This window comes from Sparus aurata, chromosome 2 (genome assembly GCF_900880675.1).
Source record: "Sparus aurata chromosome 2, fSpaAur1.1, whole genome shotgun sequence".
Taxonomy (NCBI): domain Eukaryota; kingdom Metazoa; phylum Chordata; class Actinopteri; order Spariformes; family Sparidae; genus Sparus; species Sparus aurata.
Genome location: NC_044188.1, coordinates 7,910,495 through 7,935,678, shown reverse-complemented (window position 1 = coordinate 7,935,678; position 25,184 = coordinate 7,910,495). Strand labels below are relative to the sequence as shown.

General features: G+C 43.9%; 1 protein-coding gene across 3 annotated transcripts in view; it reads left to right on the top strand.

Moving 5' to 3' along the window:
- Nucleotides 1-25,184, top strand: part of frya (furry homolog a (Drosophila)) — a 52,980-nt gene that overhangs the window by 16,097 nt on the left and 11,699 nt on the right. For all 3 annotated transcript variants that reach the window (XM_030392244.1, XM_030392260.1, XM_030392252.1), the window contains exons 3-46: nt 5-58; nt 936-1,075; nt 1,201-1,291; nt 2,496-2,575; nt 2,670-2,750; nt 3,646-3,814; nt 4,786-4,878; nt 4,974-5,072; nt 5,702-5,803; nt 6,086-6,189; nt 7,102-7,210; nt 7,311-7,397; nt 7,583-7,754; nt 7,873-8,005; nt 8,223-8,330; nt 9,251-9,506; nt 9,730-9,912; nt 10,009-10,095; nt 10,592-10,851; nt 11,218-11,407; nt 11,659-11,783; nt 12,237-12,294; nt 12,492-12,583; nt 13,035-13,207; nt 13,667-13,827; nt 15,107-15,217; nt 15,702-15,856; nt 16,137-16,239; nt 16,933-17,104; nt 17,437-17,693; nt 17,781-17,927; nt 18,036-18,207; nt 19,147-19,237; nt 19,334-19,416; nt 19,853-20,003; nt 20,615-20,718; nt 20,934-21,119; nt 21,938-22,139; nt 22,698-22,819; nt 22,920-23,107; nt 23,513-23,607; nt 23,700-24,280; nt 24,431-24,528; nt 24,983-25,153. In XM_030392244.1, the coding sequence (XP_030248104.1) occupies nt 5-58; nt 936-1,075; nt 1,201-1,291; nt 2,496-2,575; nt 2,670-2,750; nt 3,646-3,814; nt 4,786-4,878; nt 4,974-5,072; nt 5,702-5,803; nt 6,086-6,189; nt 7,102-7,210; nt 7,311-7,397; nt 7,583-7,754; nt 7,873-8,005; nt 8,223-8,330; nt 9,251-9,506; nt 9,730-9,912; nt 10,009-10,095; nt 10,592-10,851; nt 11,218-11,407; nt 11,659-11,783; nt 12,237-12,294; nt 12,492-12,583; nt 13,035-13,207; nt 13,667-13,827; nt 15,107-15,217; nt 15,702-15,856; nt 16,137-16,239; nt 16,933-17,104; nt 17,437-17,693; nt 17,781-17,927; nt 18,036-18,207; nt 19,147-19,237; nt 19,334-19,416; nt 19,853-20,003; nt 20,615-20,718; nt 20,934-21,119; nt 21,938-22,139; nt 22,698-22,819; nt 22,920-23,107; nt 23,513-23,607; nt 23,700-24,280; nt 24,431-24,528; nt 24,983-25,153 (6,396 nt within the window). The remainder of the gene's footprint in view (nt 1-4; nt 59-935; nt 1,076-1,200; nt 1,292-2,495; nt 2,576-2,669; nt 2,751-3,645; nt 3,815-4,785; nt 4,879-4,973; nt 5,073-5,701; nt 5,804-6,085; nt 6,190-7,101; nt 7,211-7,310; nt 7,398-7,582; nt 7,755-7,872; nt 8,006-8,222; nt 8,331-9,250; nt 9,507-9,729; nt 9,913-10,008; nt 10,096-10,591; nt 10,852-11,217; nt 11,408-11,658; nt 11,784-12,236; nt 12,295-12,491; nt 12,584-13,034; nt 13,208-13,666; nt 13,828-15,106; nt 15,218-15,701; nt 15,857-16,136; nt 16,240-16,932; nt 17,105-17,436; nt 17,694-17,780; nt 17,928-18,035; nt 18,208-19,146; nt 19,238-19,333; nt 19,417-19,852; nt 20,004-20,614; nt 20,719-20,933; nt 21,120-21,937; nt 22,140-22,697; nt 22,820-22,919; nt 23,108-23,512; nt 23,608-23,699; nt 24,281-24,430; nt 24,529-24,982; nt 25,154-25,184) is intronic.

The window sequence follows — 25,184 nt, the reverse complement described above, 5'->3', positions numbered from 1 at the left end:
TCAGGAAAAGCCATTGACAAAGTCACTGCAGAGGGGAGAAGATCCTCAGTTTGACCAGGTAAGTGCTGTGAAAAGCTGGTGAAGTGAAAGTGAAATAGAAACGATGTACTGAGCTGATATTTGCTTAATATTCATGTTCGGTACATGTTTTACATTATAATCTGCATGTGATTATGTGAAAGACAAACGTTTAACTGTTTGGCTTCTCCCCATGAGCACCTACGCAAGTTTTCACGTCTTAAATGCTGCTCTAATACGAGGCACTGCAGCATGAAAGAGCTGCTGGGTGAAAGACCTGCTCACATCCCAAAAAAGGCCTTTCAGCTCCAGTCAAGGGCAGGAGTGTTTACCTTGAGAGCTGGCACCGGCTCTGCGCTAGGTGTGTCCAGCAGGTCTGTGGCTCTGCAGAGAAGGCCCTTTCACAGCCACAGGGGTGTGTTTGTGCTGCTGCATGAGGCCATTCAGCTGCCACACAGAGCCAGGATTATTCTCCGGCCTCGTGCTGAATGAAGGGCTCGCTGTGTTCCCCCGGCCCGACCAGACTCTCCTCCCTTCCTGTGTGCCCAACCCATCCCACCCGTTCCTTCCTTTCCCCCTCACCCTCACCCTCACCCTCCCCCCAAGACTGAGGGAGGCTGCCCCCATGGGCACCTCGTCTCTATGAGGACCAGCTCACCCTTCAGTCTCACCTCTCCTCCCTTAATGTACTTTTTTACTTAAAAGCTGCCTCATTTCATTCAGCCCCTGTTTTCTGTTCAGATGTAGAATAAGTGATGAAGTGTTAATCAATCCGTCTGTGCCATTTGATTGTTTTTTTTTTTGTTTAAATTGCCGCACAAGTAAACAAAGGAAACACTGATTGCTATCTCTCACTTCGGTATGTTAGCTGCCAAACACAAACATGCGTTTGCACCATGTATGTCTCCTTCTTGCAGCTGATAAGCACCATGAGCTCTCTGGCTGAGTACTGCCTCCCCTCCATCCTGCGCACTTTGTTCGACTGGTACAAGCGACAAAATGGACTCGAGGAGGAGCTGCACGAGTACCGGCCGCGAGCCAACACCAAGTCCAAAAAGTGAGAATCATTAACTTGCTGTCTGCGTGCAGCGATGTGTCGCGTATGGAAACTGTGTTAATAAAACAACGATGTTCTGTGTGATTGTAACAAACCTGTCGCTCTTGTTCTTCTCTCTCTAATAGCGACGAGCAGCAGAAGGATTATCTACTTGAAAGGAGGGATTTGGCCATTGACTTCATCTTCTCTCTTGTACTTATAGAAGTTTTGAAACAGGTGACCTGACTTGACTGTTGAGCTCATGAGCTCCTGAGTTTATCTTAGTAGTTAGTCCATGATAATTTTCCCAATTAAAGGGTCAGAAATACATATTTTTCCTCACACCTCTAGTGCTGTTTTGACATCTAGATTGTTTTGGTGCTGGTTGGAGAGTTTTGGAGATATCGGCCTTCTCTCCGACAACAGTGTCTCTTTCCAGAAATCGTGACCAGGTTACTCGAGATAATCGAAAGGTTTTTTTCTGTACTGATGAGCAGAAGAAGCTGTATCTGCTCGTGGACCAGAGGCTGAAGCTAGCAAACATAACAAAGCTTGCATGAATTAATTCAAGAAGGAGGGGCTCGACTCCGCCCGACGCACTGCAGCTGGTGCTTTTTAGCTTCCTGTTTGTTATTCAATTTCCCACAATTATTTTGACCCATCAATAATTCATCCTCCCTGCCATTAAGGGTTGCAGCAGAAGGTATACTGTGAAATGAAAGTTGGGATTAAAAAGGATTATCATACCGTGTACAGTTGGTTGTGCATGATACTGACGTCTACCATATTATTGTTATTAAAAAAATTTTTATTTGAGTTTACATGAAGTTTCATGTCTGTCAGGACATAGTCATTTTAGAAACTCTAATACATTTGAATAAAACAAGGAAAAACACTGAGCTAAGCATACAGAACTGTGTTTACTATTCAGGGTTTATGTTAATGCCGTTCAATTTTTTTACTGCATGACATTTTATGAAATGTAACGCGTTGTCTTTTAATGTGCCGTGGATGTTTTAAAACATACTGTGTGCATTCTTATATGAGCCATTTAAGTTTCTGAATCTGGACATCTTAAGCTAGCTGCTGTGACACAGTGATGGAGTTGATGGATGAACAGCAGTTCGGCAGAAAGAAAAAAGTTCCTACATGAAACTGCTCTCAACAGGATCAGTGGATTATCTTGAGTGACAGGGTCATGATTTCTGGAAAGAGGCATTGCTGTTGAGTGTTTCCAATGTAAATTTGGCACTTTGGGCTCCAGAAAGAGAGAAAGCAGACATCTCCAAAACAATCAAATAACTAGCGCTACAGGTGAGGGGGGAAAAATTGTTGGCCTTTTGGTCTGAAGTGTCCCTTTACTTTGACTTTAAGCTATTTTGTTCCCAAAGTTTGTGGATATTGTGTTTTTTGAACAATAATTCTCCTGTTCCTTAACTAGATGCCGCTCCACCCGGTCCTTGACAGCCTGGTCAATGAAGTCATTAACTTAGCCTTTAAGCACTTTAGGTACAAAGAGGGGTAAGAGATTGTTTTTTTCCACCACAGTTAGTTTTTTCTGTATAAATTTTGAATTTCTGCAAGGTTTGATGTCTTTGTCTTGTGCTTCCTACAGGTATCACGGTCCTAACACTGGCAACATGCACACTGTAGCAGACCTCTATGCCGAAATCATCGGCGTACTAGCTCAGTCCAAGTAAGTAGCGAAGACAGAAGTGCGATTACGTAATTGAACATCATTGTTTTTCTCTTAAATCTCCACTCTCTGCTCTGTCGGCTTTTGGTTTCGTGCCACATCATAATGGTGTGTTACCATTCCTGATGCCTTCCTGCAAAACATCTCGCGGTTCAGGAGACTGGAACATGCTGCGGAGACGACACACTTTTGGACAGGTCCCCCTCACACCAAACTAGGACTGGAAATTGATGTCTGTTTATTTGAAGTTTTCAGATTATTGCAGCAGGGAACAAACCCTTTAAATAGAGATATGGCCGGTGAGCACACTGCATACCTCCGTTCCAGAGTGCACTCTGCTTAATTTCCTCCACTGAGCGGCTTTTTATAGCGATCTTTGCTTTCCTCAGAGGTCAAGAAAGAAAGTAAGAGGTCAAGATTGTTATGGCGAACTGAAATTATTCAGACAAAGATGCAGTTTCTCAGTCATTAGTTGTGTCTGTAGAGATAATAATACAACACACAAACAAGCTGGAGAAACAGCTGTTTTCAGTGGCTGGATTACTCTCCTAGCCAAAAGTGAAGAGGTTAAGAGATGAGCTCCCATGATGAATTGTCTTCTAAATTTAGACCAGCTGAAGAATCCCATCTCTGGTTCAATTTGGGCGAGGGATCAGGTGCTGGATGAGGGGTTCATCTCCGGGCACAGACTCTCAGTCCGCATTTTTTGAGGATAAGGCGAGGGGATGATATTTTAGGAGGCGTGCTTCCTGAATATTGTCACCATATTCTCTCGGCGTCACGACTCCGAGACGAGGAACTTTTTTTGTGCAAGTGCTGATGTAGGACTCGTCTGAATGTGCTATGCAGGAACGTCTTTATATAGAATCTCATTTGGGGTTTTTTTTTCTCTCAGGTTTCCTGCTGTGAAGAAGAAGTTTATGACTGAGCTGAAGGAGCTGCGGCAGAAAGAGCAGAGTCCATATGTAGTCCAGAGCACCATCAGCCTCATCATGGGGGTCAAGTTCTTCCGAATTAAGATGTATCCTGTCGAGGATTTTGAAGCCTCGTTTCAGTTCATGCAGGTACATCAGATTCCTTTGAATGGGTCCCCAGATGTTTATCATAAACCAGCTGCAGTAAAAGCTGATTATATGTCATAGACTACACATTCACGTTGCACGTTCGTTACTCATTTATTGGCTGTCTTTTTCATTTTGCGTTTCGAAATGAGACCTGAATATAGGCTTCTGTCAACACTATGCGTTCATGCTACTTAGGGATGGAAATGTTCAATTATTGGTAAATCATGAATAATATATGAAACATGATGGACGTATATTCCATCCGAAAACTGTTCCAGGCACGTCTTCTGTGTTGGTGGAAAGTCAGAATAGGCTCATCAGGAGATAAAAGAACAAATAAACCAAACGTCAAGTCACTTTAATGATAAACTGAATAACAAAAAAATGACTTCCGCTTAATTGCTGATCTCCCGTCTGTCTACTCAAAATCCAACCTATATCGAGGCTACTAAATGGCTAAAATGTAAAGATATCAGTTTGTATAAAAATGTATTTTTGTATTTTTTAAATTTCAAATTACTTGTATAGATATTGAACATTTCCTTAAGTATTTGTAATATGTAAAAAGATACTCTTTTGTGTTTTTGTGCCTGACTTCTCCGTCTTTTACTTACTGAGGAGGATGAGGCACAACAGCAGGCTACAGTAGGGGTGTCAAAAATCGGGAGAAATACAGGAGAATTATGACCTGGTCAGGGCGGTGAAAAACAGGAGTGTTGGCAAGTTCGCCATTGTGTATGAAACATTTTACAAAACATTCTCAGGATTGTCAGGATATGCTGCCCTTTCACTTTGACTATGTTCCCTATTAGCTTTGGCATGCGTTTTGTGGATTGCATTCAATTTTCGACCATACACTACACAGAAGTCTGTTTATCTCCTGGCTAACTCTTTTCACTCTCCTACATGTGGAGCAGATTAAAAGTGACAAGTTTTTTTTATTGCACCCTTCACTTTTCTCTTTTCTGCAGGAGTGTGCCCAGTATTTCCTGGAAGTCAAGGACAAGGACATCAAACACGCCTTGGCTGGACTCTTTGTGGAAATTTTGGTTCCTGTTGCAGCAGTAGGTTTATTCTCTTCCAGTATGTGTTTCATGCATGACACAATATTTGATTTAAATGAGAAACAAGCACCACTTGTGTGTGATGTTTGTCCTAGGCCGTGAAGAACGAGGTGAACGTTCCCTGCCTGAGGAACTTCGTGGACAGCTTGTACGACACAACCCTGGACTTGTCCTCCAGGAAGAAGCACTCGCTGGTTAGTTATCCTTCAAAAAACAAACTGACACTGATTGTTGGCCCTGTCTGACAGCCTCTGCCGCATGCTTAGATTGCCTGGATGCCTGCGGTCTCTGCGAATCCTCAAGCATTTCAAGGTCACTCTTGTGTAATGCACTCTTGCGACGTCACTGTCCGCGCTAGAAATAATTTATGGCGGGAGACAAGCTGCCTTTTCAGAGCATAAAATATGAGCACGAAAGCGGCGCAGGATAAAGAAGTGTGTGGAATGGACCTTACCTCTTTCGTGCCTTCAGAAAAAGGCATTTCAGCACAGTGAAATAGAAAGACAACAGCCCTTATGGAACAGCAGTTGGCTCTTAAAGAAGGTCTACATTCCCCTGAGGCAGCGATTATGCCTCAAAGCCACATTTTATGAGCGATGCGTCGTCAGCGAAAAGCGTAAGAAAAGGAGAAAATCTTCAAAGGGAAAACGGGTTTACATCTTGAATTGCACTTATGCAGATATGGTTCAGAGATGATGCATAATTCCTGAAATTACCCACTCAGAGGACAACCTCAAATATTAGATGTGGAAACTATAAGTGTTCAGCCTATTTCTGAATCAGTGTGAAGCTGTTGAAACAATGAGATCTGCTCTCTACGCAGGCGTTTTACCCGCTGGTGACGTGCCTGCTGTGTGTCAGCCAGAAGCAGTTCTTCCTCAACAGATGGCACGTCTTCCTTAACAACTGCCTCTCAAATCTCAAGGTAATGTAACCTGGAAACCATCAGCCCTTTCATTCAGACTGCAGCGGTCTTTGTGTTTAGGCATGGCTGGATCCACAAAGGTTCAAGGTTGCAGCTCATGTAGCACCGACTATTTATCGCCACTTCAGTTGTTAAACAGAACCCTGATAATTTACCTCGATTGTCGGTATTTGATTATATGCAGTGAATTAAATGTACTGTACAAGCAACATGTGATTACAATATGTTTTTTTTGGCTTGCGCTTGTCATTCATTTCCTTTTGAATTTTAATGTCATTGCAGAGTCGAGACCCTAAAATGGCGCGCGTTGCGCTGGAGTCCCTGTATCGGCTGCTGTGGGTCTACATGATCAGAATCAAGTGTGAGAGCAACACTGCGACACAGGGGTAAATATCACTTACGGTGTAAAAGATTTACATTGTCTCCGTGACGTCACCCACAGGTTTCTGAAGAGCCGTTGTGAAGCTGAAGCAGGCTGAGTCAAACATGGTGACGGCTAGCAGCTTAATTATGCATTACTGTAAGCCTTGATATAGGTATAGGTTGCCATGAAGGGGGAAATAAGCGACTACCAGGTTGTTAACATGATTCTACTGTAAAGTTGGGTAATTTAACATGGAGGTCCCTGAGGATTTATATGCTTTTCGAACCAGCCTCAAGTGGCCATTTGAGGAGCTGCAGTTGTTGCAGTGTTGGCTTCATTTTCTGTTGATGTTTTAAAGATATCTTGCTACCCATTGTAAAATGCTGAGCCAGCCAAATATGTAGATGCATAGATTGCATTTGCTGTTGCTTTCAACAGATGTTAATTCTTAAATTGGCACGACTGCAAAATTCTCAATCGGTGATTTTTCACAGTCTTTTTCTGGTGTTTTTGTAAGTAACTTTGAGAAGCGGATGAAAGTCACGTGCTGAATTACATTCGTTGGTACGAGAAATATTTTAGAAAACAAAAAAGTTAATTGAACGAGTAGTTTTACGCAAACCTTCCATCCGTCTTATTGATGTCATGACAGGATTGCAGGCCTGGGGTCAGGACTGCACCGGACTGTCAGTGCCGGTGGCCCACAGGTTTATCAGCAGTTTATAGACGTTGTTATAAGCCTGAGCCCACATGAGAAATCCCAAGCCAGGCTTTTAAAACCTGTTTATTACACCCAGAATAAACTCGTGCTAAAAGCAAACCTCCTTCGAGACTGAAGAATACTGCGCAAAGAAATTTAACACAGTTTTTTGTGTCATTTTACGCTAACGTATAAAACTTTCCTCATAATGGTTTCTCCTCTCTGTGTCCACAGTCGCCTCAACACCATTGTCACAACACTATTCCCCAAAGGATCCCGCAGTGTTGTACCAAGAGACATGCCCCTCAATATCTTTGTCAAGATCATCCAGTTTATTGCACAGGTGAACACAGTTATGTCCTGTAGACACACCTGATGTTTTTCATGATTTCAGTCCTTCCTGACATCATATTAAACACACTTTTCTTCTTGTTTCTTTACAGGAAAGACTTGATTTTGCCATGAAAGAGATTATATTTGACCTTCTTTGTGTTGGAAAACCTGCAAAAGCCTTCAGTCTTAACCCAGAGGTGCGCATTCAACATTCACTGAAATTATGCAATTAAAGTACGCACTTGCTATGTAACTTCTTGTGACAGCTGGTGGAATTGATTTCATGTTTACGAAGTGGCGTTTCAGCTGTCCTGGAGGATTTACAGTGCAGTATTGGAAATTGATAACAAACATCTGAACCTGAAGTTTCTTCTCTGTGCAGAGAATGAATATTGGTCTGAGAGCATTCCTGGTCATAGCCGATAAACTGCAGCAGAAGGACGGCGAGCCTCCCATGCCTAACACTGGTTGCACTTTACCCTCTGGGCACACACTCCGAGTGAAGAAGACGTACCTGAGCAAGACTCTCACAGATGACGAGGCCAAAGTCATCGGTGAGCGAGACGCACTCTGTTCAGGGAGCTGAGAAATCACACACAGAGCATAGTTTGGAATTAGATGGACGTTTACAGAAGAGTAACAGCGACTTTTTCCCCTTGTCGTCTCCTCCAGGGATGTCGCAGTATTATTTTCATGTGAGGAAAGCTATCGACAACATCCTCAGACACCTTGACAAGGAGGTGGGCCGCTGCATGATGATGACTAACGCGCAGATGTTAAACAAGGAGCCGGAGGACATGATCACGTACGTGTTCACGGCACCATGTCATCCTAACTGTCAAAACATTTCAAGTTGGCAAAACTCCCGACTGACTCAGCAGAGGAATGTTTACTGTGTTCCCAGCCCCATCATCAACTCATCCTTACCTTAATTAACTTTTCACGACCGTTTATCACAATACCCGATCTGTTTTCACTTGAAAGCAGCTTTTGTTGTTCAACTTGAAATCTGACCTTTCCAGGGGTGAAAGGAAGCCCAAGATCGACTTGTTCAGGACGTGTGTCGCTGCCATTCCCCGCATCCTGCCCGACGGGATGTCTAAGCCAGAGCTAATAGACCTGCTCTCCCGGTGAGTCACCTCTTTAAAAAGTCAATCAAGTGTAAAATGAATGTTTGTCTGGAGAAAGTAGAAGGTGAACCTGAATTTCCTGCTTCCGAAGTTTGTGTGTCGATCTAAAACATGTTTTTTTTTTATTGTGTGCTTCCCTTTAAGGGTGCAAAATGTAAGAATTCTAGTGGAAAAATGAAAAAATGTAAACAGAATGTAAAGAAATAACAGTTTTAATGTCAGCTAAGGACTGCTAGCTGCACAGCTAACTGAGCTAATAGCAGGGGGGGTCATGCTTCAGATATGCTGCCCCTTATGCTGACCAATTCTTACATATTGCACATTTAATATGCAGCGTGTTGTAAAATGTCTACAACACTGGTTACTGGACAGTCAAACATGCTCATTGTCTTCAGTGGTTTTAATGTTTTTTGTACTCTGTCGACCTACCAGAGACTCCACAGATTTGATTCAGTCTTGCACATTTATGGACCTAAGTGCTTATGTTGATTAATGTGCATTATCCCCTCTTAAATTAAATAAATATAAATATAACATATGAAGTGCAAAATTTGATTATTCTGTGTTTGTAGAGTTAACATGAAATTGCTGTCTAAAAAGCTTTTGACAAACCCTTTGCTAGACAAAAAAATGTGCTTTCAAACTCTTAAAACACCGTAGTTTAAATATTGATCAGGTCTTTTAGTTCATTTTCTTACACTAAATTATTTTTCTGATATGAGAAAGCTTAACAATTGATCTTGCTTTATGCAGCCGACAGATTTAAGGCTTGTCTCTGTACATCAGATTTGTATCACAGATGAGACCGATGAGATTTGTGCACTGTGAAAATCCAATCTCTACGCTGCGCGGGCGTAGATAAGGAACTTATTTTTTGTTCCCATAAACATGCTTGTAACATTTATGTTTTCTCCTGTCAGATTAACGATCCACATGGACGACGAGCTGCGACTCATAGCCCAGAATTCCTTGCAAAGCCTGTTGGTGGATTTCTCCGACTGGCGTGACGACGTCCTGTTCGGATACACCAACTTCCTGTTACGGGAGGTCCAAGACACTCACCAGGGACTGTTGGACACATCCCTCAAATTACTACTGCAACTGCTCACACAGTGGAAACTAACCCTGGCGGCCCCAGGGAAGAGCTGTGACACTGCTAAAGTACACACCGCAGAGGTACACAGCTGTGACATATTTGTGTACCTTTTAACGTGGGAAAGACCAATTATGATGTGACTCCTTTCTGTTTGGTTTCTGCTATCTGCCCTTCTAATGGTTCTGCTAACAGCTGCTCTCACGCCGTGATGTAGAAATAAAAAAAATGTAATTTACTCAGGTGTCATTTTAATCACACAACCGTGAAACCAGCTCTTGTTTTGTTTTGATGTTTCTCTCACAGCTGCTGCAGACGGGCTCGAGTCTGAAGATGCCTGCCGAGCGCGGCCCTCACTCCTCTGTGCTGCACGCCGTGGAGGGGCTGGCGCTCGTGCTGCTCTGCTCCTGTCAGCTGAGCACCCGCAGACTCGCCGTCGCCATCCTCAAAGAGATACGGAGTCTCTTCATGACCATCGGGCAGTCCGAGGTAATAAAGCGAGATAGAGTTTAAACTCGGCTGACAGGATACAGGAAAGATTGATGACTGTGTTTACCGACTGTGATTTTCTGCGTTCACCTGCAGGATGATGACAAACCGATGATAGAGATTATGGACCAGCTCAGCCCTGTAATCCTGGAGAGTTTCGTCAACGTCACCGTCTCTGACACAGTGAGTCGTTTGGATCTTGATTCAGTCCCACATGAGACGTGCCTACAGACGATTTGCTTTTGTTTTTATAAACACTGGATTCATTTCACATGACGTGCTTGATCGTTTCTTTTATGAAGGCATCGAGGGTGGTTTAAACATGACAGAACAGCAAACTGTTGACTGCAAGACAGAAGCTCGGTTTAGTTACGTGATGTTAAAAAACTGAAAGAACATCTGGAACTGAGCAGCTGTTGGCCTTTTGACTCTCATTTATGTAATCATCAAGCTGTCATCGCGATGCTAAGAATACAGATTTATTGAGAATGGGATAATAGTGTCCTGACATGCATTATTGAACTGTGTTTCTAAATATACTTCTCATAATACCCTCCTCATTCACGTTTGAATAAATTATTCCTAAGCGTGTGGATGAAGAGGTGGAGGAAGTGCTGACAGTCTAATCCAGCCGTGACCCCTGACCTTTGACCCTGCTGTGCCACTTGCTTGTTCGCAGGCCGCCCTGCCAGCTGGCCACCACGTCGACCTCCAGTGGCTGGTGGAGTGGAACGCGCTGCTCGTCAACAGTCATTACGACATCAGGAGCCCCTCGCACGTGTGGATCTTCGCCCAGTCTGTGAAGGACCCCTGGGTGCTGTGTGTGTACAGCCTCCTCCGACAGGACAACCTGCCCAAACACTGCCCGACGGCTCTCAGCTACGCCTGGCCCTACGCCTTCACCCGGATGCAGACGCTCATGCCCCTGGTGGACCCGAAGTAAGTGACGACGCTGCTCTCCGCCGTCACGACTACTATAACATTGTGATGCCCATACAGTCACCACCATCAGCCATGCCTCCAGCAGAAACAAAGCAGAGCCCACCATGCGGAAACATGGTGGGCGGTGCCTGCTCAGGCCTGTGAGAGCTGACCAATCAGAGTATGAAAATGATAATATGGGACCTTTTTTCCGGTGATGAAACACTTGTTCCATTTTCTTTTTTCTGTACATCCATACTTAGAGTTGCTGTTTTTAAGCATAGCTACCTGATCCCGGTTCCTCACTGCATATGAAAAAGACACCCCGTGTTAAAAGCAGCTCAGATAAAAATAATCGTCTTTTCTTTTTGTGTGATTCACCAGTAACCCAGTGTATGCAAAGAAGACCAGCACGTCTGGCAGCGGGGACAATTACGTAACCCTGTGGAGAAACTACCTGATCCTTTGCTTCGGGGTGGCCAAGCCCAGTATCATGAGCCCCGGCCATTTGAGAGCATCGACACCTGAGATCTCTGCCGCCACGCCTGACAGCGGTGTCAGCTACGATAACAAGGTAGCCGCCTCCTCGCCCTCTGGCCTTATTAATTCCCCACAGTGCTTTGTCTCTCCAGGATCAGGTGTTCATATGGAGCTTGTTGACATTCAACCTCGAAAGCGTTATATTTCACAGCAGCTACCTTACATGAATAGAACAGGAAGCTGATATATTCTCAACTGTACACACTTATCTCCATGCAGCCCTGTGTAATTAGCGTGTTCAAGGTTTACAGTGTGTGACTGAACCGCCGGTGTTTGATGTTTCAGGTTATCGGGAGCCCGTCTGTGGCTTGGCTTCTGAAGCAGTTGGTTCCACTGATGAGGGCAGAGAGCATCGAGTTGACAGAGTCTTTAGTACTGGGCTTTGGGCGCACCAATTCCCTTGTGTTCAGGTATATCAAGGAACCCTGTTTTATCTAATCTGGGGAATTTCAAGTCAAATTTCCTCTCACAAATGTTTTTTATCGTCCCAAAATGTTTGCATGTGATTGACTTCTTGGTTTCAAGATGGAGATTGTGTTGTTGTTGTCTCATTTAATGGGGCAGGACCAGTCAAATGAGAGTTAAGAGGACAATCCATTAATAAGTGTTGACCTGTATCTGTGTGGATTTAAAGTGGAGATAAACTGGGGATTATACTTGAGCGGTGCCTTGTTGCCATTTACAGCCTCATCTAAATTGTTCCCAAAAAGAAAAAAACTAAATCAGATTTTATTTTAAGCTCTAATCTCTTTTTCCTGTAAAAAAAAAAAAAAAAAAAAAAAGTAACAATAATCTCATTGCAATTAAATTTCGTCCATTTACCTCGGTGTTAACTTGTTTATATTTTCACCGTCTGCACGCAGGGAACTTGTGGAGGAGCTACATCCCCTAATGAAAGAAGCGTTAGAAAGAAGACCTGAGGTTGGTTCACTGCATTTGCAGCATTTATAATATTTTCCATTTACTGTTGGTTTTAATTTGTTAATGAACGAGATAGCAGGCTGTAATTCTACCAGAGAGCTGGCACATATCGGGAAATCTCAGACGCTAAGTATAGATTAATGATATTGGTACCTGGAATTCTGTCGTGAACGATTCTACGTAATGATTTTTCGCAGAACAAGAAGCGGCGAGAGCGACGGGACCTGCTGAGACTGCAGCTGCTGAGGATCTTTGAGCTGTTGGCTGATGCAGGTGTCATCAGTGACAGGTCAGTATGGCATTAGTTGACATATTACAGATCCACACTGCACAGTATCACACTCAGAGGTCACTGAGGGGGGAGAGTGAGTTCAGATGTGTTTCCACCGGAGGGACCACGGTCTGAATTAAGTTGTTGGGATGTTATAATTCCCACTAAAAGGTTCTTGTAGTTCTGGAAAGCACTTTCTAAAAGTACAGGCTCTTCTGAAAACTGGCAGAAGGAATCTTTCACTTCCTTAAAAAAAGTAGTTGGTGCTTAAAGTTCCAGGTATTTGGGTAAAAACGTGGCTTAAGATGATTTAATACGATCATCGAGATATAACCTTGATATAACCCCTTATGATAAATGGACGTGTTGACAGGTGTTGAAAAAGCAGCTGAAATCTTAGTCTTACCTACTCTTTGGTTTGTGATTTCTTTTCATCGGGCGTCTCACTGTCGTCTCTGTGATCCGACAGCACAAACGGAGCTCTGGAACGTGACACCCTGGCTCTGGGCGCTCTGTTCCTGGAGTATGTGGATCTGACCCGGATGCTACTGGAAGCTGAGAATGACAAAGATGCAGAGATCCTCAAGGACATCCGAGCTCACTTCAGCGCCATGGTGGCCAACCTCATCCAATGTGTACCAGGTAGGTTCAGCTCTCTTGTCAAGCCAGTCACTAAAATGCTCTGCAGGTCAGAATGTAACATCAAATGCAGTTCTTTTACTTTAAACCACTAATACAACATCCATCATCAATTTGTGGATCGTGAGTGATACAACAGGCCTCCATTCGGCCTCTGTCAGCTCAGCACATGCAGCACGAAACACTTGACATTGATCTTGATTTGGACGCGGGCCAAACAGAGCTGCAAAAGTAGTGCTGCTTAAGGACACAGCAGGCCGGAACATGTGATGAGTCATGGGGTTGCCAAGCATTCACAAGTCCCCACTGAATGTCTAATGATCTGTCGAGGGACAACAACATCTTATTACCATCCTGGAAAATGCACTTTTAGGAGTTAGTTAAGAGTTAAGATGCTTCAATATTTTTGCTGACTCTCTCAATGAGCAGAGCCTTAACAGGCTTTCTCATCTCCCTCCCCAGTGCACCACAGGCGCTTCCTGTTTCCACAGCAGAGCCTGCGGCATCACCTCTTCATCCTCTTCAGTCAGTGGGCCGGCCCTTTCAGCATCATGTTCACCCCTCTGGACCGCTACAGCGACAGGAATCACCAGATAACAAGATATCAATACTGTGCCCTGAAGGTAAACACACTTTCTGCAGTTTACTGCCTTCCACAAAAAAAATAAGCATTAAAAATGCAAGATTGACTCGCATTGCAAGTGCAAGTAGTTTGACTTCACAAATTTGCGGAGGACAGGAAGCAGCAGAAAATAACAAGGAGGCGAGTACACAATGGTTCAGTGATTTATTTTAACATATTTTAGTCCCTCGTTCAGACTCAATGCAGAGCTGAACGATGTCCAAACGCTGCTTGAACAGAGGCGGAAAAAAAAAGTATGTACGTGCCAACATCCTTAACCTCAACTTGCATCAAAGCATCGCACCAGAAAAGGGACAATTAACGTGTATACCTAAGCATCATGTTCCCATTACAGCAAATTAGGGCCGATAAATACCCAAGACTACCACAGAACCAGTCGAATGAATGCCAATTATACCCTTTTGCACCGAACACAATAAACTAGATTTTAGGGTGGGTTAGATGATTAAGTGTAGTGGGAAAAGAAAAAAAGTAAATTAGCTGTGGACGTTTGAGAAAGAAACTGCAGAATAAATCCACAGATTTCTTGTGTCTATTGAAAAAAAAAAAATAAATCTTTTTGTGTCTTATGATTTAACTTATTTCGTTGAGCAAACAGTCTTTTGTGAAACGGGCCCCCTGATCACCGACGATCTGCTGCATTAGAGAAAATCCTAACCTAACCTATCTCTGCCAGCCAAGAGATTTCTTGAAATGTAATTCCTTTGTTTGGTGTGGACTCTTCTCCACCCACAAGACAAATACAAACTTGCCTGAGAAAGTGCTCCACCCAGACAATCCTGGCTTGATCAACATCAGGTTTTTGTATTTCTCCGTTCTATCGTTGGTACTGAAAAAACAACAGACTTAGGTTAATCTCACATAATGTGAGTAACCACACTGAGCTGTGTGCAGTGTAAACAACACAGCTGCCAGTCAGATGTTCAAGTATACATATAACCATATGTGTAATTTACTTTTACTTTAACTAATTTACATTTTCTCCCACAATAATGACTTTTATTAGTACATTTATTATTAGATACTTTTGCTCAAATATATATCACATTGGGGACTTTAACTTGGCCACTCTGTTTGGCCAGTGTCGTGTTGAAAGACCACATTTGGAATAGATATGTGTTATTTTGCAGTGATTTACAACATTTGGTCCGGGGGTGGATCAGTTTAAGATGAATTGGGAAAGTAAGACTGTGAATATGTTTCTCTCGGGTATTAAAATCTATAACGGAGTGAGTGATGTTGACTGTTTGCTCTTTCAGGCCATGTCTGCTGTGCTGTGCTGCGGGCCTGTGTTTGATAACGTTGGCCTCTCTCCAGACGGATACCTCTATAAGTGGCTGGATAATATACTAGCCTGCCAGGATCAGCGGGTATGTGGCCAAAACTTTACCACTGCATTGAGACAAAGAGCTGACCCAGAAAGCCCCCCCCCCCGATAGCTTGCTGAAGCCGGCTTTGTAAAAGCCCAACACTAGACCTCGCCAAGTGCTCGCCATTATCTTGCAGGAGCACTGGCGAGTAGTGAAAGAGAGTTTTGTTTCAAAATACATTTGTCTAATATTGTCTTTACTTCAGTTTACTGCGATACAAGATAAAGTACCTGCTTCTTTATTTGACACCTTCTCCATCTGCTTTCAGTACATGGTTTGAGTAGAAGCATTAACTGGGCAGGTAGCCAAGAAAATGCAATTTATGGCCTTTCTTGTATGATAGAAGTGGAGCTACTGGAATCACTTTACACTCAATCCCTGAAGCTGTCAAAAATAGGTCATGATAAAAGCAGGTCTACAGGGAATCCTTTAAAAAAGACATGAAACTCAGGAGGGCCTGTGTTGTTGTCTGCTCCTGGCGCAGGTCCACCAACTTGGCTGTGAAGTGGTCATCCTGCTCCTGGAGCTCAATGCCGACCAGGTCAACCTATTCAACTGGGCTGTGGATCGCTGCTACACAGGCTCCTACCAGCTCGCCTCAGGCTGCTTCAAAGCCATTGCTACAGTCTGTGGCAGCAGGTACAAAACCTCAACAATCTCCCTGTCATCTCCTCAGCCGGTGGAGGTCAGCCGCCGGTGAACATGGTTTTTAAAAAGCACAGTTTTGCTCTCATCTTCGTTTCTTTTTGTGGAGTCCTATTCCTGTTCTCTGGATCAGGCAGATTTCTTGTCTTAGTGAGGAAACCACTTAGACGCTGAAGCCTCACCTCAGCTGATCCTCCTATGCACTCAGTACTGATTTCTTAATACAGAAACATTACTTCATAGTTATTTTCTGCCCTCTCTCCTTCCTTACTAGCCGAAACTACCCAAGTGATATAGTCACCCTGCTGAATCTGGTCCTCTTCAAGGCATCAGACACCAACAGAGACATATATGAGATTTCAATGCAGCTGATGCAGGTGAGAAACACAAGCACTGTTGTCTACTGTCCTGTGTAGATTGTGTGTATTTTTATTTAAAACATGCACATTCTTAGAGAAGCTGCTCAGTGGCACCTCAAGCCAAAAAGGCTTGACTTTCTGGGTATGAAAATACCGGTGTCTTCTGTGTTGTGTGGCCAAGAGAGTGTGCACACCAGAGACTTCCGCCGACCCAGCCGATTAACTTGAACGTGGACAAAATAATTCAATCATGCAGCTCTAGACTTTCCAAATTATGATAGTGAACGACATTATTACACAGTTCGGCCACTATGAAAACTGGCTTCAAAGCCTGCCGTGCTTCCTGGAGCTTGGTCCTGTCTCGTAATACCACTAGTACCTCAAGAAGCGATAGTACTAAATAAACGTTTAAAATGTCAAGAAAGAAATTATTAGCGCACCTGTTTTTCTTACTTATAAGAAAAACATTCAAACTCAATGCTCTTGGTTTGTCTTATCCAGAATAACTTAAGCTAATATGGCTACTAGCTTCTCAGACAACCGAGCTAATTACCTAATGGAAGGTGGCCACAGCAGAGAGTATACTGAGCAGCAGCTCTGGTGTTGTGCTGCCCCCTATGTTTTTGCAGCTAGTTTCGAATTCTGGCCGTATCTTACAAAAGACACCGTTGGATAGATAAATCATATGTTTTCTCCTCTTCCTTCGAACAGATTCTGGAGGCTAAGCTGTTTGTGTACTCTAAGAGGATCGCAGAGCCGAAGCCAAACAGCATCCTCTACGGGACCCACGGCCCGCTGCCTCCTCTGTACAGTGTCTCCCTGCCTCAGCTCTCCAGCCAGCTGGCCAGGATGTACCCTGAGCTCACACTTCCTCTATTCTCAGGTTTGTGTCACATGTATGCTGTGTGTGTGTGTGTGTGTGTGTGTGTGTGTGTGTTGTGTGTGTGTGCGTGTGTGTGTGGCAGCCTGCAGGCTTTTCATCATCTTATGGCTTCCCACTAAATACTGGTTGATCATTTTTCTAAAGATACTGTATCTATGGAACGCTCCGCGAACCACAGAAACACTGAGAGCTTAGGTCGATTAAACGACACTCGGATTTAAGTTGAATTCATATGTGGATCAGGACTGAACCGGCAATTATGGTTAAAACTGAGTATGTATTTATTTCCATGTAGGATATAAACACTGGTGTTTTTTTATATATTGTTCCAGAGGTTAGCCAGAGGTTCTCCACCACTCATCCCAATGGAAGGCAGATCATGCTAACCTACCTCCTGCCCTGGCTCGGTAACATCGAGCTGGTGGATAGCGGCCTGCTGCTCCCGGTCTTCACACCCTGCACCTCAGACTATGATGCATCAAGCCGCACAATCAGCACCAGTTCGTCCCATCAGCTGAAGGGCACAGGCTGGGGCTCCTTACAGGCCACGTCCATGGTGCTCAACAACCTCATGTTCATGACCGCCAAGGTAAAAAGCCACCTTTGGGAAATGTAATCAAACCAAGGATATTGGTAATTTGTGACCAATGCAACTAACATGTTCTTCTCTGGTCAGTATGGAGATGATCTACCTGGACCAGAGATGGAAAACGCCTGGAACGCTTTAGTCAGCAATGAGAAGTGGAGCAACAATCTGCGAACCACACTGCAGTTTCTCATCAGCCTGTGTGGTGTGAGCAGCGACACCACCCTCCTGCCATATGTAAGATATCTTTCCTATGTAATTTTGGCCAACATGTAAATGTTATGTAGCTGTCTTTTATGTTTTCCAGTTTCTCACGGATATGTGCTCTGCGACGTCTTTGTGCAGATCAAGAAGGTGGTGATCTATCTGTGCCGGAACAACACCATGCAAACTATGGAGGAGCTGATATTTGAGTTGCAGCAAACGGATCCGGTCAACCCGGTGGTGCAGCACTGTGACAGCCCCCCTTTCTATCGTTTCACCGCCACGAGCCACAAAGTCTCCACAGCAGCTTCAGGTGCACTTTAACGACTCTGTCTCTCTGAACAGAATGAACACAAGTTACATTTGTTTTAATGGGATTAATCGCCCAACCAGGAAATCCCACCTGATCCAGTGGAACCACTTAGTAGCCAACCGTGGAAAAGTGTGTTTGCTCTGGATCCCAGCGGTGATTGTGGAGCAGTGCTGATGTTAAAAATCATTAACATTACTTGGTGCGGGCACTGATGAAGTGGTTGCTTCCAGCTCACTTCGCTTCACTTCAAAATTCAGATTTATTTAATTAATTCACGCAAAGGGGCTTTTTATACGGTGTATTCTTGGCACAGGGCTGCCCAGGATAACCGGGGTTTAAGTTGAGACCAACGCTATACGATTCATTAAATGTTTGTTGTAACATGTGACAAATGTTCACATTCTATTATGTCGTGTGATGATGAATGAAGTGCCCCGTGTTTAGTTGATCTTCAGGGAATAACCCCTGAAACTCAGGGATAACCCTGCAATGGAACAAGGCTGGCAGGCTGAGACTAAAGTCGGGTTTAGCCCAGTTTCTGTAGAATTATTTGAGCTGAAGTGCAGTGTGAGAAGAAATAAAGATCCAAACATTGCTCTAAATGAACTTCACTAAACAAGTTCCCAACATTTACTGAATACTTTCCAACATTACCTGCACCAGGTAGCAAAAGGAGGGGCGGTACCTGACCAGCGCCCCAAATCTACAATACAAGAAACAAATGCAACTTAAAGCTATAACAAACATTTAATAACAGACAATAATTATCAGCAGAAACTTGTATTAGTTAAAAACAAGACATTTCCCTCATATGTCATTAAACACTGTCAACTTAATTGAATCCAGTCTGAGCTGTTTGATTAGTCTAAGGTTCAGATAGGAAAACGTATTGATGCCACTTTAATGACTTAGAAATGCTCCTTTTTTGTTCATTTCTAGGCACCACATCGAGCAGCAACACTGTCGTCCCGGGCCAGGAGAGCTTTCCTGACACAGATGATGCCAAGACTGTGAAGGAAAATGAAGAGAGGTAGCCCTAAGTATCTTAGAGCTTATCATTAGATTAATTACAGTCCCAGCAAGACCCATCATTAATCTTTTTTTTCGTTTTTCCCTCCAACCTCAGGCTAAGCCACATAATGCGAGCCCACAACCGCCTGGAATCGCGCTACAGCAACAGCTCGGGAGGATCGTACGATGAAGATAAGAGTGAGTTTATTTCTGCTCCAGACACCCCCGTTAAAAAAAAAAGCTGTGGCTGTCATGGTCTGGTGAGTGTGGAATACACAGGCTGTGGGCCTGGAGGGTAAGATGGTGAGCGGCATGGTGTCATTGATAATGCATGAGCAGTGCAGAGTCGCCTGGGGTTCTTAAAAGGCTTCTGTGAGAACTGGCACTGAAATAAAAGTAGTGGAGCCCAGGGCCTCTTCACTGCTGCCAGTGACCCAAAAACAGCTTTGTTACACTCTGTTGGTCTGAATTAGTGACTGACTATTGTGAGTCAGAATAATTAAGTAATTAAGTATTAATTAAGAATAAAAAGCTTTAAAAAAAATAGCTTTAAATGCAACTCTTTCATCTCTTATGTTTGAATGAAATGTGTGTCCGTGTGTGCTAAATGTCAACGGTCTCTTTAACCGTTTAGGTGAACCTCTGCCCCCCTATGCTGATTGGCTGGTGGTTGTCATCGAGACCAACCAGCCTCATCCTCTGCCCATGCCTCTGAATGGAGGATGTTGGGCTCCGCTGGTGGACTTTCTGCCAGAGACCATCACTCCCAGAGGACCGCTGCACAGGTTAGACCGCTGCACACATCCGTCCATCCATTGCGAAAGTTTCCCTTCTGGTCCGAAAAGGACACCTCTAACTGGTTTCAGGTCAATTATAACAGATCTGTATGTGAATTGTTTGTGATCCATTGAGGTTTTTCTATTTGTAAAATGTTTCTCAAGCTGAGAAAAGCCATATATACAAATGTGTGATGTCATCATAAGTCACACCCAGAAAGAGGCTAGAAACTTTTCATGGCATGTTCAACAGGTGAGTGAATTGACTACGCTCCGTCTTTGAATCCGGTGTCCTCTAAAAAATACAACCATGCTAGTTACTCCAACAGATTTCTAGTCATATTGACCACTCAAAGCGCTTTACATCTCCAGTCAGTCATTCATCCATTCACACACACATTCATTTGGCAATTTGTGGTTCAGTATCTTGCCCAAGGACACTTTGACATGTAGCCTGCAGCAGCCGGGAATCAAACCTTTGACCTTTCAATTGGGGGACAATAGCTCTACCTCCTGACCCACAGCCACTGCAGTCATACTGATGTTTGAACTTTGATAACCTCCAGAGAGATGAAACCAGCACCACTCAACTCATCAGTACATGTTTTCGTTCGTTACAGGTGTAATATAGCCGTCATCTGCATGACAGAGATGGTTGTGGACCACAGTGTGAGGGAGGACTGGGCCATGCACTTGCCTTTACTGCTTCATGCCTTGTTTCTAGGTGAGTTCAGACGATGATCAGTTTCTCTGTAAAACCATCTGTACAATGTGAATATCATGACTGACTTAACAGGTTGGAGCTTTGAGATACAGGTTGTGAAATCAGGAGAAGAAACTTGTAAAGAAGCGTCAGTTGTCCACGCTATGTCAAACACCCGCTTGGCTTTGAGTTCTCAGTGGGCTGAAATAGTCTGACTGCTCTGTTCCTCCCTTCAGGCATGGATCACTGCCGTCCGGAGGTGTTTGAGCACAGCAAACGTCTCCTCCTCCACCTGCTCATCACGCTGTCCTGTAACAACAACTTCCAGGCCATCGCCTCCGTCCTGCTGCAGACGCGTGAGATCAACGGCACCAAGACTCTCACCTGCAAACCGAGTCTGCAGCCCGAGTATTTACCTTCAGGTGAAAAAAATCTCCTGTTTGAGTTTCAACTGCAAATAATTTCACACTTTGCCAAAAGGTTGGAGTAGCTGTCGGTCCAGCTGACGGAGCAGCCTGGCATTTGACACATTGCTCATCTCTCCGGCTAATATAAACTCGAACATCGGGAGGGAATGACTAACATTCCTGTCAGAGGATGGATGCGTTTCTTATCTGTGGAGGAAATATTTGGACACCGTGCCAAAAGCAATATTGAGCACAGAGGACATCAAAGGTCTTGATTAAAGCATTCCTTTCTGCTATTTTTATCCTCTTGCCCAAATTGGGGCCATCTGCTCGGGGCTCAGATACGCCGGGTCGGCTCCCCTCCTCCCCCCGCCGATAATTTGTTTTGCAAACGTCTAGACGTTTTGAAATGTGAGTGTCCTTTGTCCGCTTGACCATTTGAATAAAACCTCCAGTGCTAAAAATAGTGATTTTTGTTTTGTCACAGTGATACCGCACAATGATAACGCTGCCACTGAGATCCAAAGAAAACATCTAAGTTCTCCTCGGTGTTTGCAAAAGCTTCACTCCCATCTTTGATGTATTTGTACGGATGTTGTGTATTAACAAGAAGATAAGCTGCGTTGCAACTTAGTTCAACTCGTCAGCTCCACCACATCAAATAAATACAGTCAGTTGGCTAATTGGAATCAAATTCCAGACATGTGAAAACATGGTTGACGCTGCTCTCTTCATACATTAGCTCCTGCCATCTCTCAGCTACAAGTTACACTCAGGGAAAATGAAATCACAACCGATTCTGATCACACTCTGTTTTATTTTCCTTCGTTCAGGAGGATGCGTCGACTTCCTGCGGGAGTGTCAGGCGTCTCCTGTGCCGGATTCTGGCCTGAGCTCTTCTTCTACGTCATCCAGCCTGAGTCTGGGCGGCAGCAGCAACAACCTGCCGGAGATCTCTCATGAGGTGGAGGAGCTGGTGGCCTCCAGTAAAATGGACGAGAAGACGAACAAGCTCATTGAGTTTCTGACGACAAGGTGCTGATGTCGACACGCTTTTAGAGTCATTTCCAGACTGAGTTTTATGCACAGGACGTAAAAAACAGTATGAAGTCACTTTATTTAATGTTTTAAGTACTCAGTGTTATTGATTTTTGTAATGAACATTCTGAATTTGAGGCTCAGTTGTTCTCAAGCAATGTTGTAAAAGATATTACAACATGGGCATTCTGTTTTTATTCATGTTTTACTCAGTCCCTACTTTTTAGATTTTACATAGTAAATTAATTTCATATGGCAGAAATATCCCTCTGATTTACTCTCTCCTATAGCTTGATGTAGATTACCACCTAGTGGTGCTGTATGCACAGTGCAATGGATCTGTATCAGAGTAGATTATATTTGATACTTAAATTGGTTGATGCTGCTGGTATTTACCAAGATTACATCATGGAAATTGCAGTAAAAACCTGTCATCTTATCAAGTCTCTTGAAATGTTGTGGAATTTGTTTGTTCGGAGAGTTTTATTTCCTGAACACTCCGAATAGAGAATATACTGTGTGTTTGTTAATAACTAGGAAACTGTTGTGTTACAGAGCGTATGGACCGCTGTGGTGCCACGAAGACATTTCGCCCAAGAACCAAATTTCAAAAAGCACCGGACAGCTGACGAACTTTCTGCGACATGTTGTATCCGTGTTCAAAGAGCCCAAGTCAGGTAACTCCTAGATATCTTCTTAGCAGTAATTATTAACTGATTAATCGTTTAATTCAGAACTGTTCAATAATTCTTGTTTGCATTGCTCCGTCTGTGTCAGACTTCCACCTGGAGCAGCAGCTGAGCGACGTGGCGCTGCAGACGGCCTTGTGCAGCTCGTCGCGTCACTACGCCGGCCGTTCCTTCCAGGTGTTCCGCGCCCTCCGCCAGCCCATCTCCGCCCACGCTGTCTCCGACCTGCTCTCGAGGCTGGTGGAAGTGGTCGGTGAACATGGAGAAGAAGTGCAGGTCGGTGCTTCATGCGTACAGTATGAGGATCTAAGGGTTTTGTTGTTGGTGAACTACAAACAGTTTATATTGATTTACTCGATTGTTTGTGTTCTGCGTTTGTATCACATGAATGAATTCAGTGCCGTTCAGTTGATGACTTCGATGCCCTGGAGGTTTGACCCTCTCATGAGCACTTGAATACAGCATTAAAACCAATAATCATCTAATGGCAGAAATCCAAGATCGTCATCAGCTAATCCTTCAACCTGTCCATCAAATCCAAATCCAGCATCCAGAAAACAAAACCCTCCCTCCACCTTCACTGACGCTGTGTTTGTCAGCAATTAACTAATTCATACTCTGTTATAATTAAATGATACAAAAATACAAGAAAATCCCTGACAGTCTTTTTCTCTCCTGCAGGGCTATGTGATGGAAGTGTTACTTACACTGGAGTCTGTGGTGGATAACTTGGCTGAATGTCTCAAGAACAATGATCTCATGGCTATCTTGACGAGGTTTGTGTCTCCTCGACATATCTTTATGATGAAAGAAGGTACTTTTTTTGTCAGAATTAATTGAACTAATATATTATGTGTTTTGATTCCAGAGCCTCCTCTCCAGATTTCCTCACCAGCCTCAAGCTGCTGTCCAACAGGAAGAGCACCGGGCAGCTCAATCTCAGAAGAGAGGAGAGGAGCCGACATCAGCGGAGCTCTTCTGTCCCCAAGAAGTTCGGAGAGGCGGACAGGTGTTCTGATCCACCTCGCAGCGCCACACTGGACCGTATCCAAGCCTGTGAACAGCAGGTTTTGTTAGCCACGACCCGCAGCTCGTCCTCATCTAAAGACAACGTCGCCGACCGGACCAACATCAACCACCCCAGCAACCTGCTGGCCACCATCTTTTGGGTGGCGGTGTCGCTGATGGAGTCGGACTTTGAGTTTGAGTATCAGATGTCTTTGAGACTGTTGAATAAGCTGCTGGGCCACTTGTCGCTCGACAAACCGGAGAACAGGGAGAAGCTGGAGAAACTGCAGAGCCAGCTTAGATGGAGCAGCTTCAGCGGGCTGCAGCAGCTGCTGCTGAAGGGCTTCACCTCCGTGTCCACCACTGACCTCACGCTGCAGCTCTTCTGCCAGCTCACACCTGTGTCACGAGTGCCTGTCGTGGACACTTCACAAGCCATAGGTACAGAGATAACCTGAACATTGTTATTCAGTGAGAATGTTACATTTGATTAAAATCCACACAAAAAACTTGTATCCATATAATTGAACAAAGCTGGTGAAGTACATTTTTTTTGGGACATTAAATCAACTTGTCTGTTTCATCCTTTAGGTTTCCCCTTGAATGTTCTCTGCCTGCTTCCACATCTCGTGCAGAACTTCGACGGCCCAACGCAGTTCTGTCGAGATGTCGCCGAGAGGATAGCGCAGGTTTGACTCCATTAATGGTCTTTACCTCATTTTGGCTAAAAGACAATTATTCTTTTGAGTAGGGCTGGACTGAACAGTTCAAAGCTTCATTCATACTGTTAACATTTGAATTCCAAATCCATATTTGAATGCTACACAACTTCGTTTTAATGTCTATTCATTCAGTTTTAAACTCCAAGTGTCAAAGTTCATTAAAAGAAGGCTAATTTTATCATTTCCAAAATACACAACATGTTTTTATCCAATAAAATATTCTGTTCAGTCCGTATTTGTTGCCATTTAGCCTTTAAAAAACAATTTAAAAAAGGACTCTCATTGATTTAGATGAATCACATCACAGTGATGTCATAAAATATGACAGCAGACAGTGTAAGCTTTAATCAAGAAACCTCAGAAGATGCTTGAAATGTAAAAAAATGACATTTGGTGCAGCTGATGCCCTTTTCGCGTGCAGGTCTGCCTTGAGGAGAAGAACACCAAGCTCTCCAACCTCGCTCATGTCATGACTCTGTACAAAACGCACTCCTACACGCGAGACTGCTCCTCCTGGGTCAACGTGGTGTGCCGCTATCTTCACGAAGCTTTCTCGGACATCACCCTCAACCTGGTCACTTACATGGCAGAGGTTTGTCACCTGATCGCATATTTAATGAGCA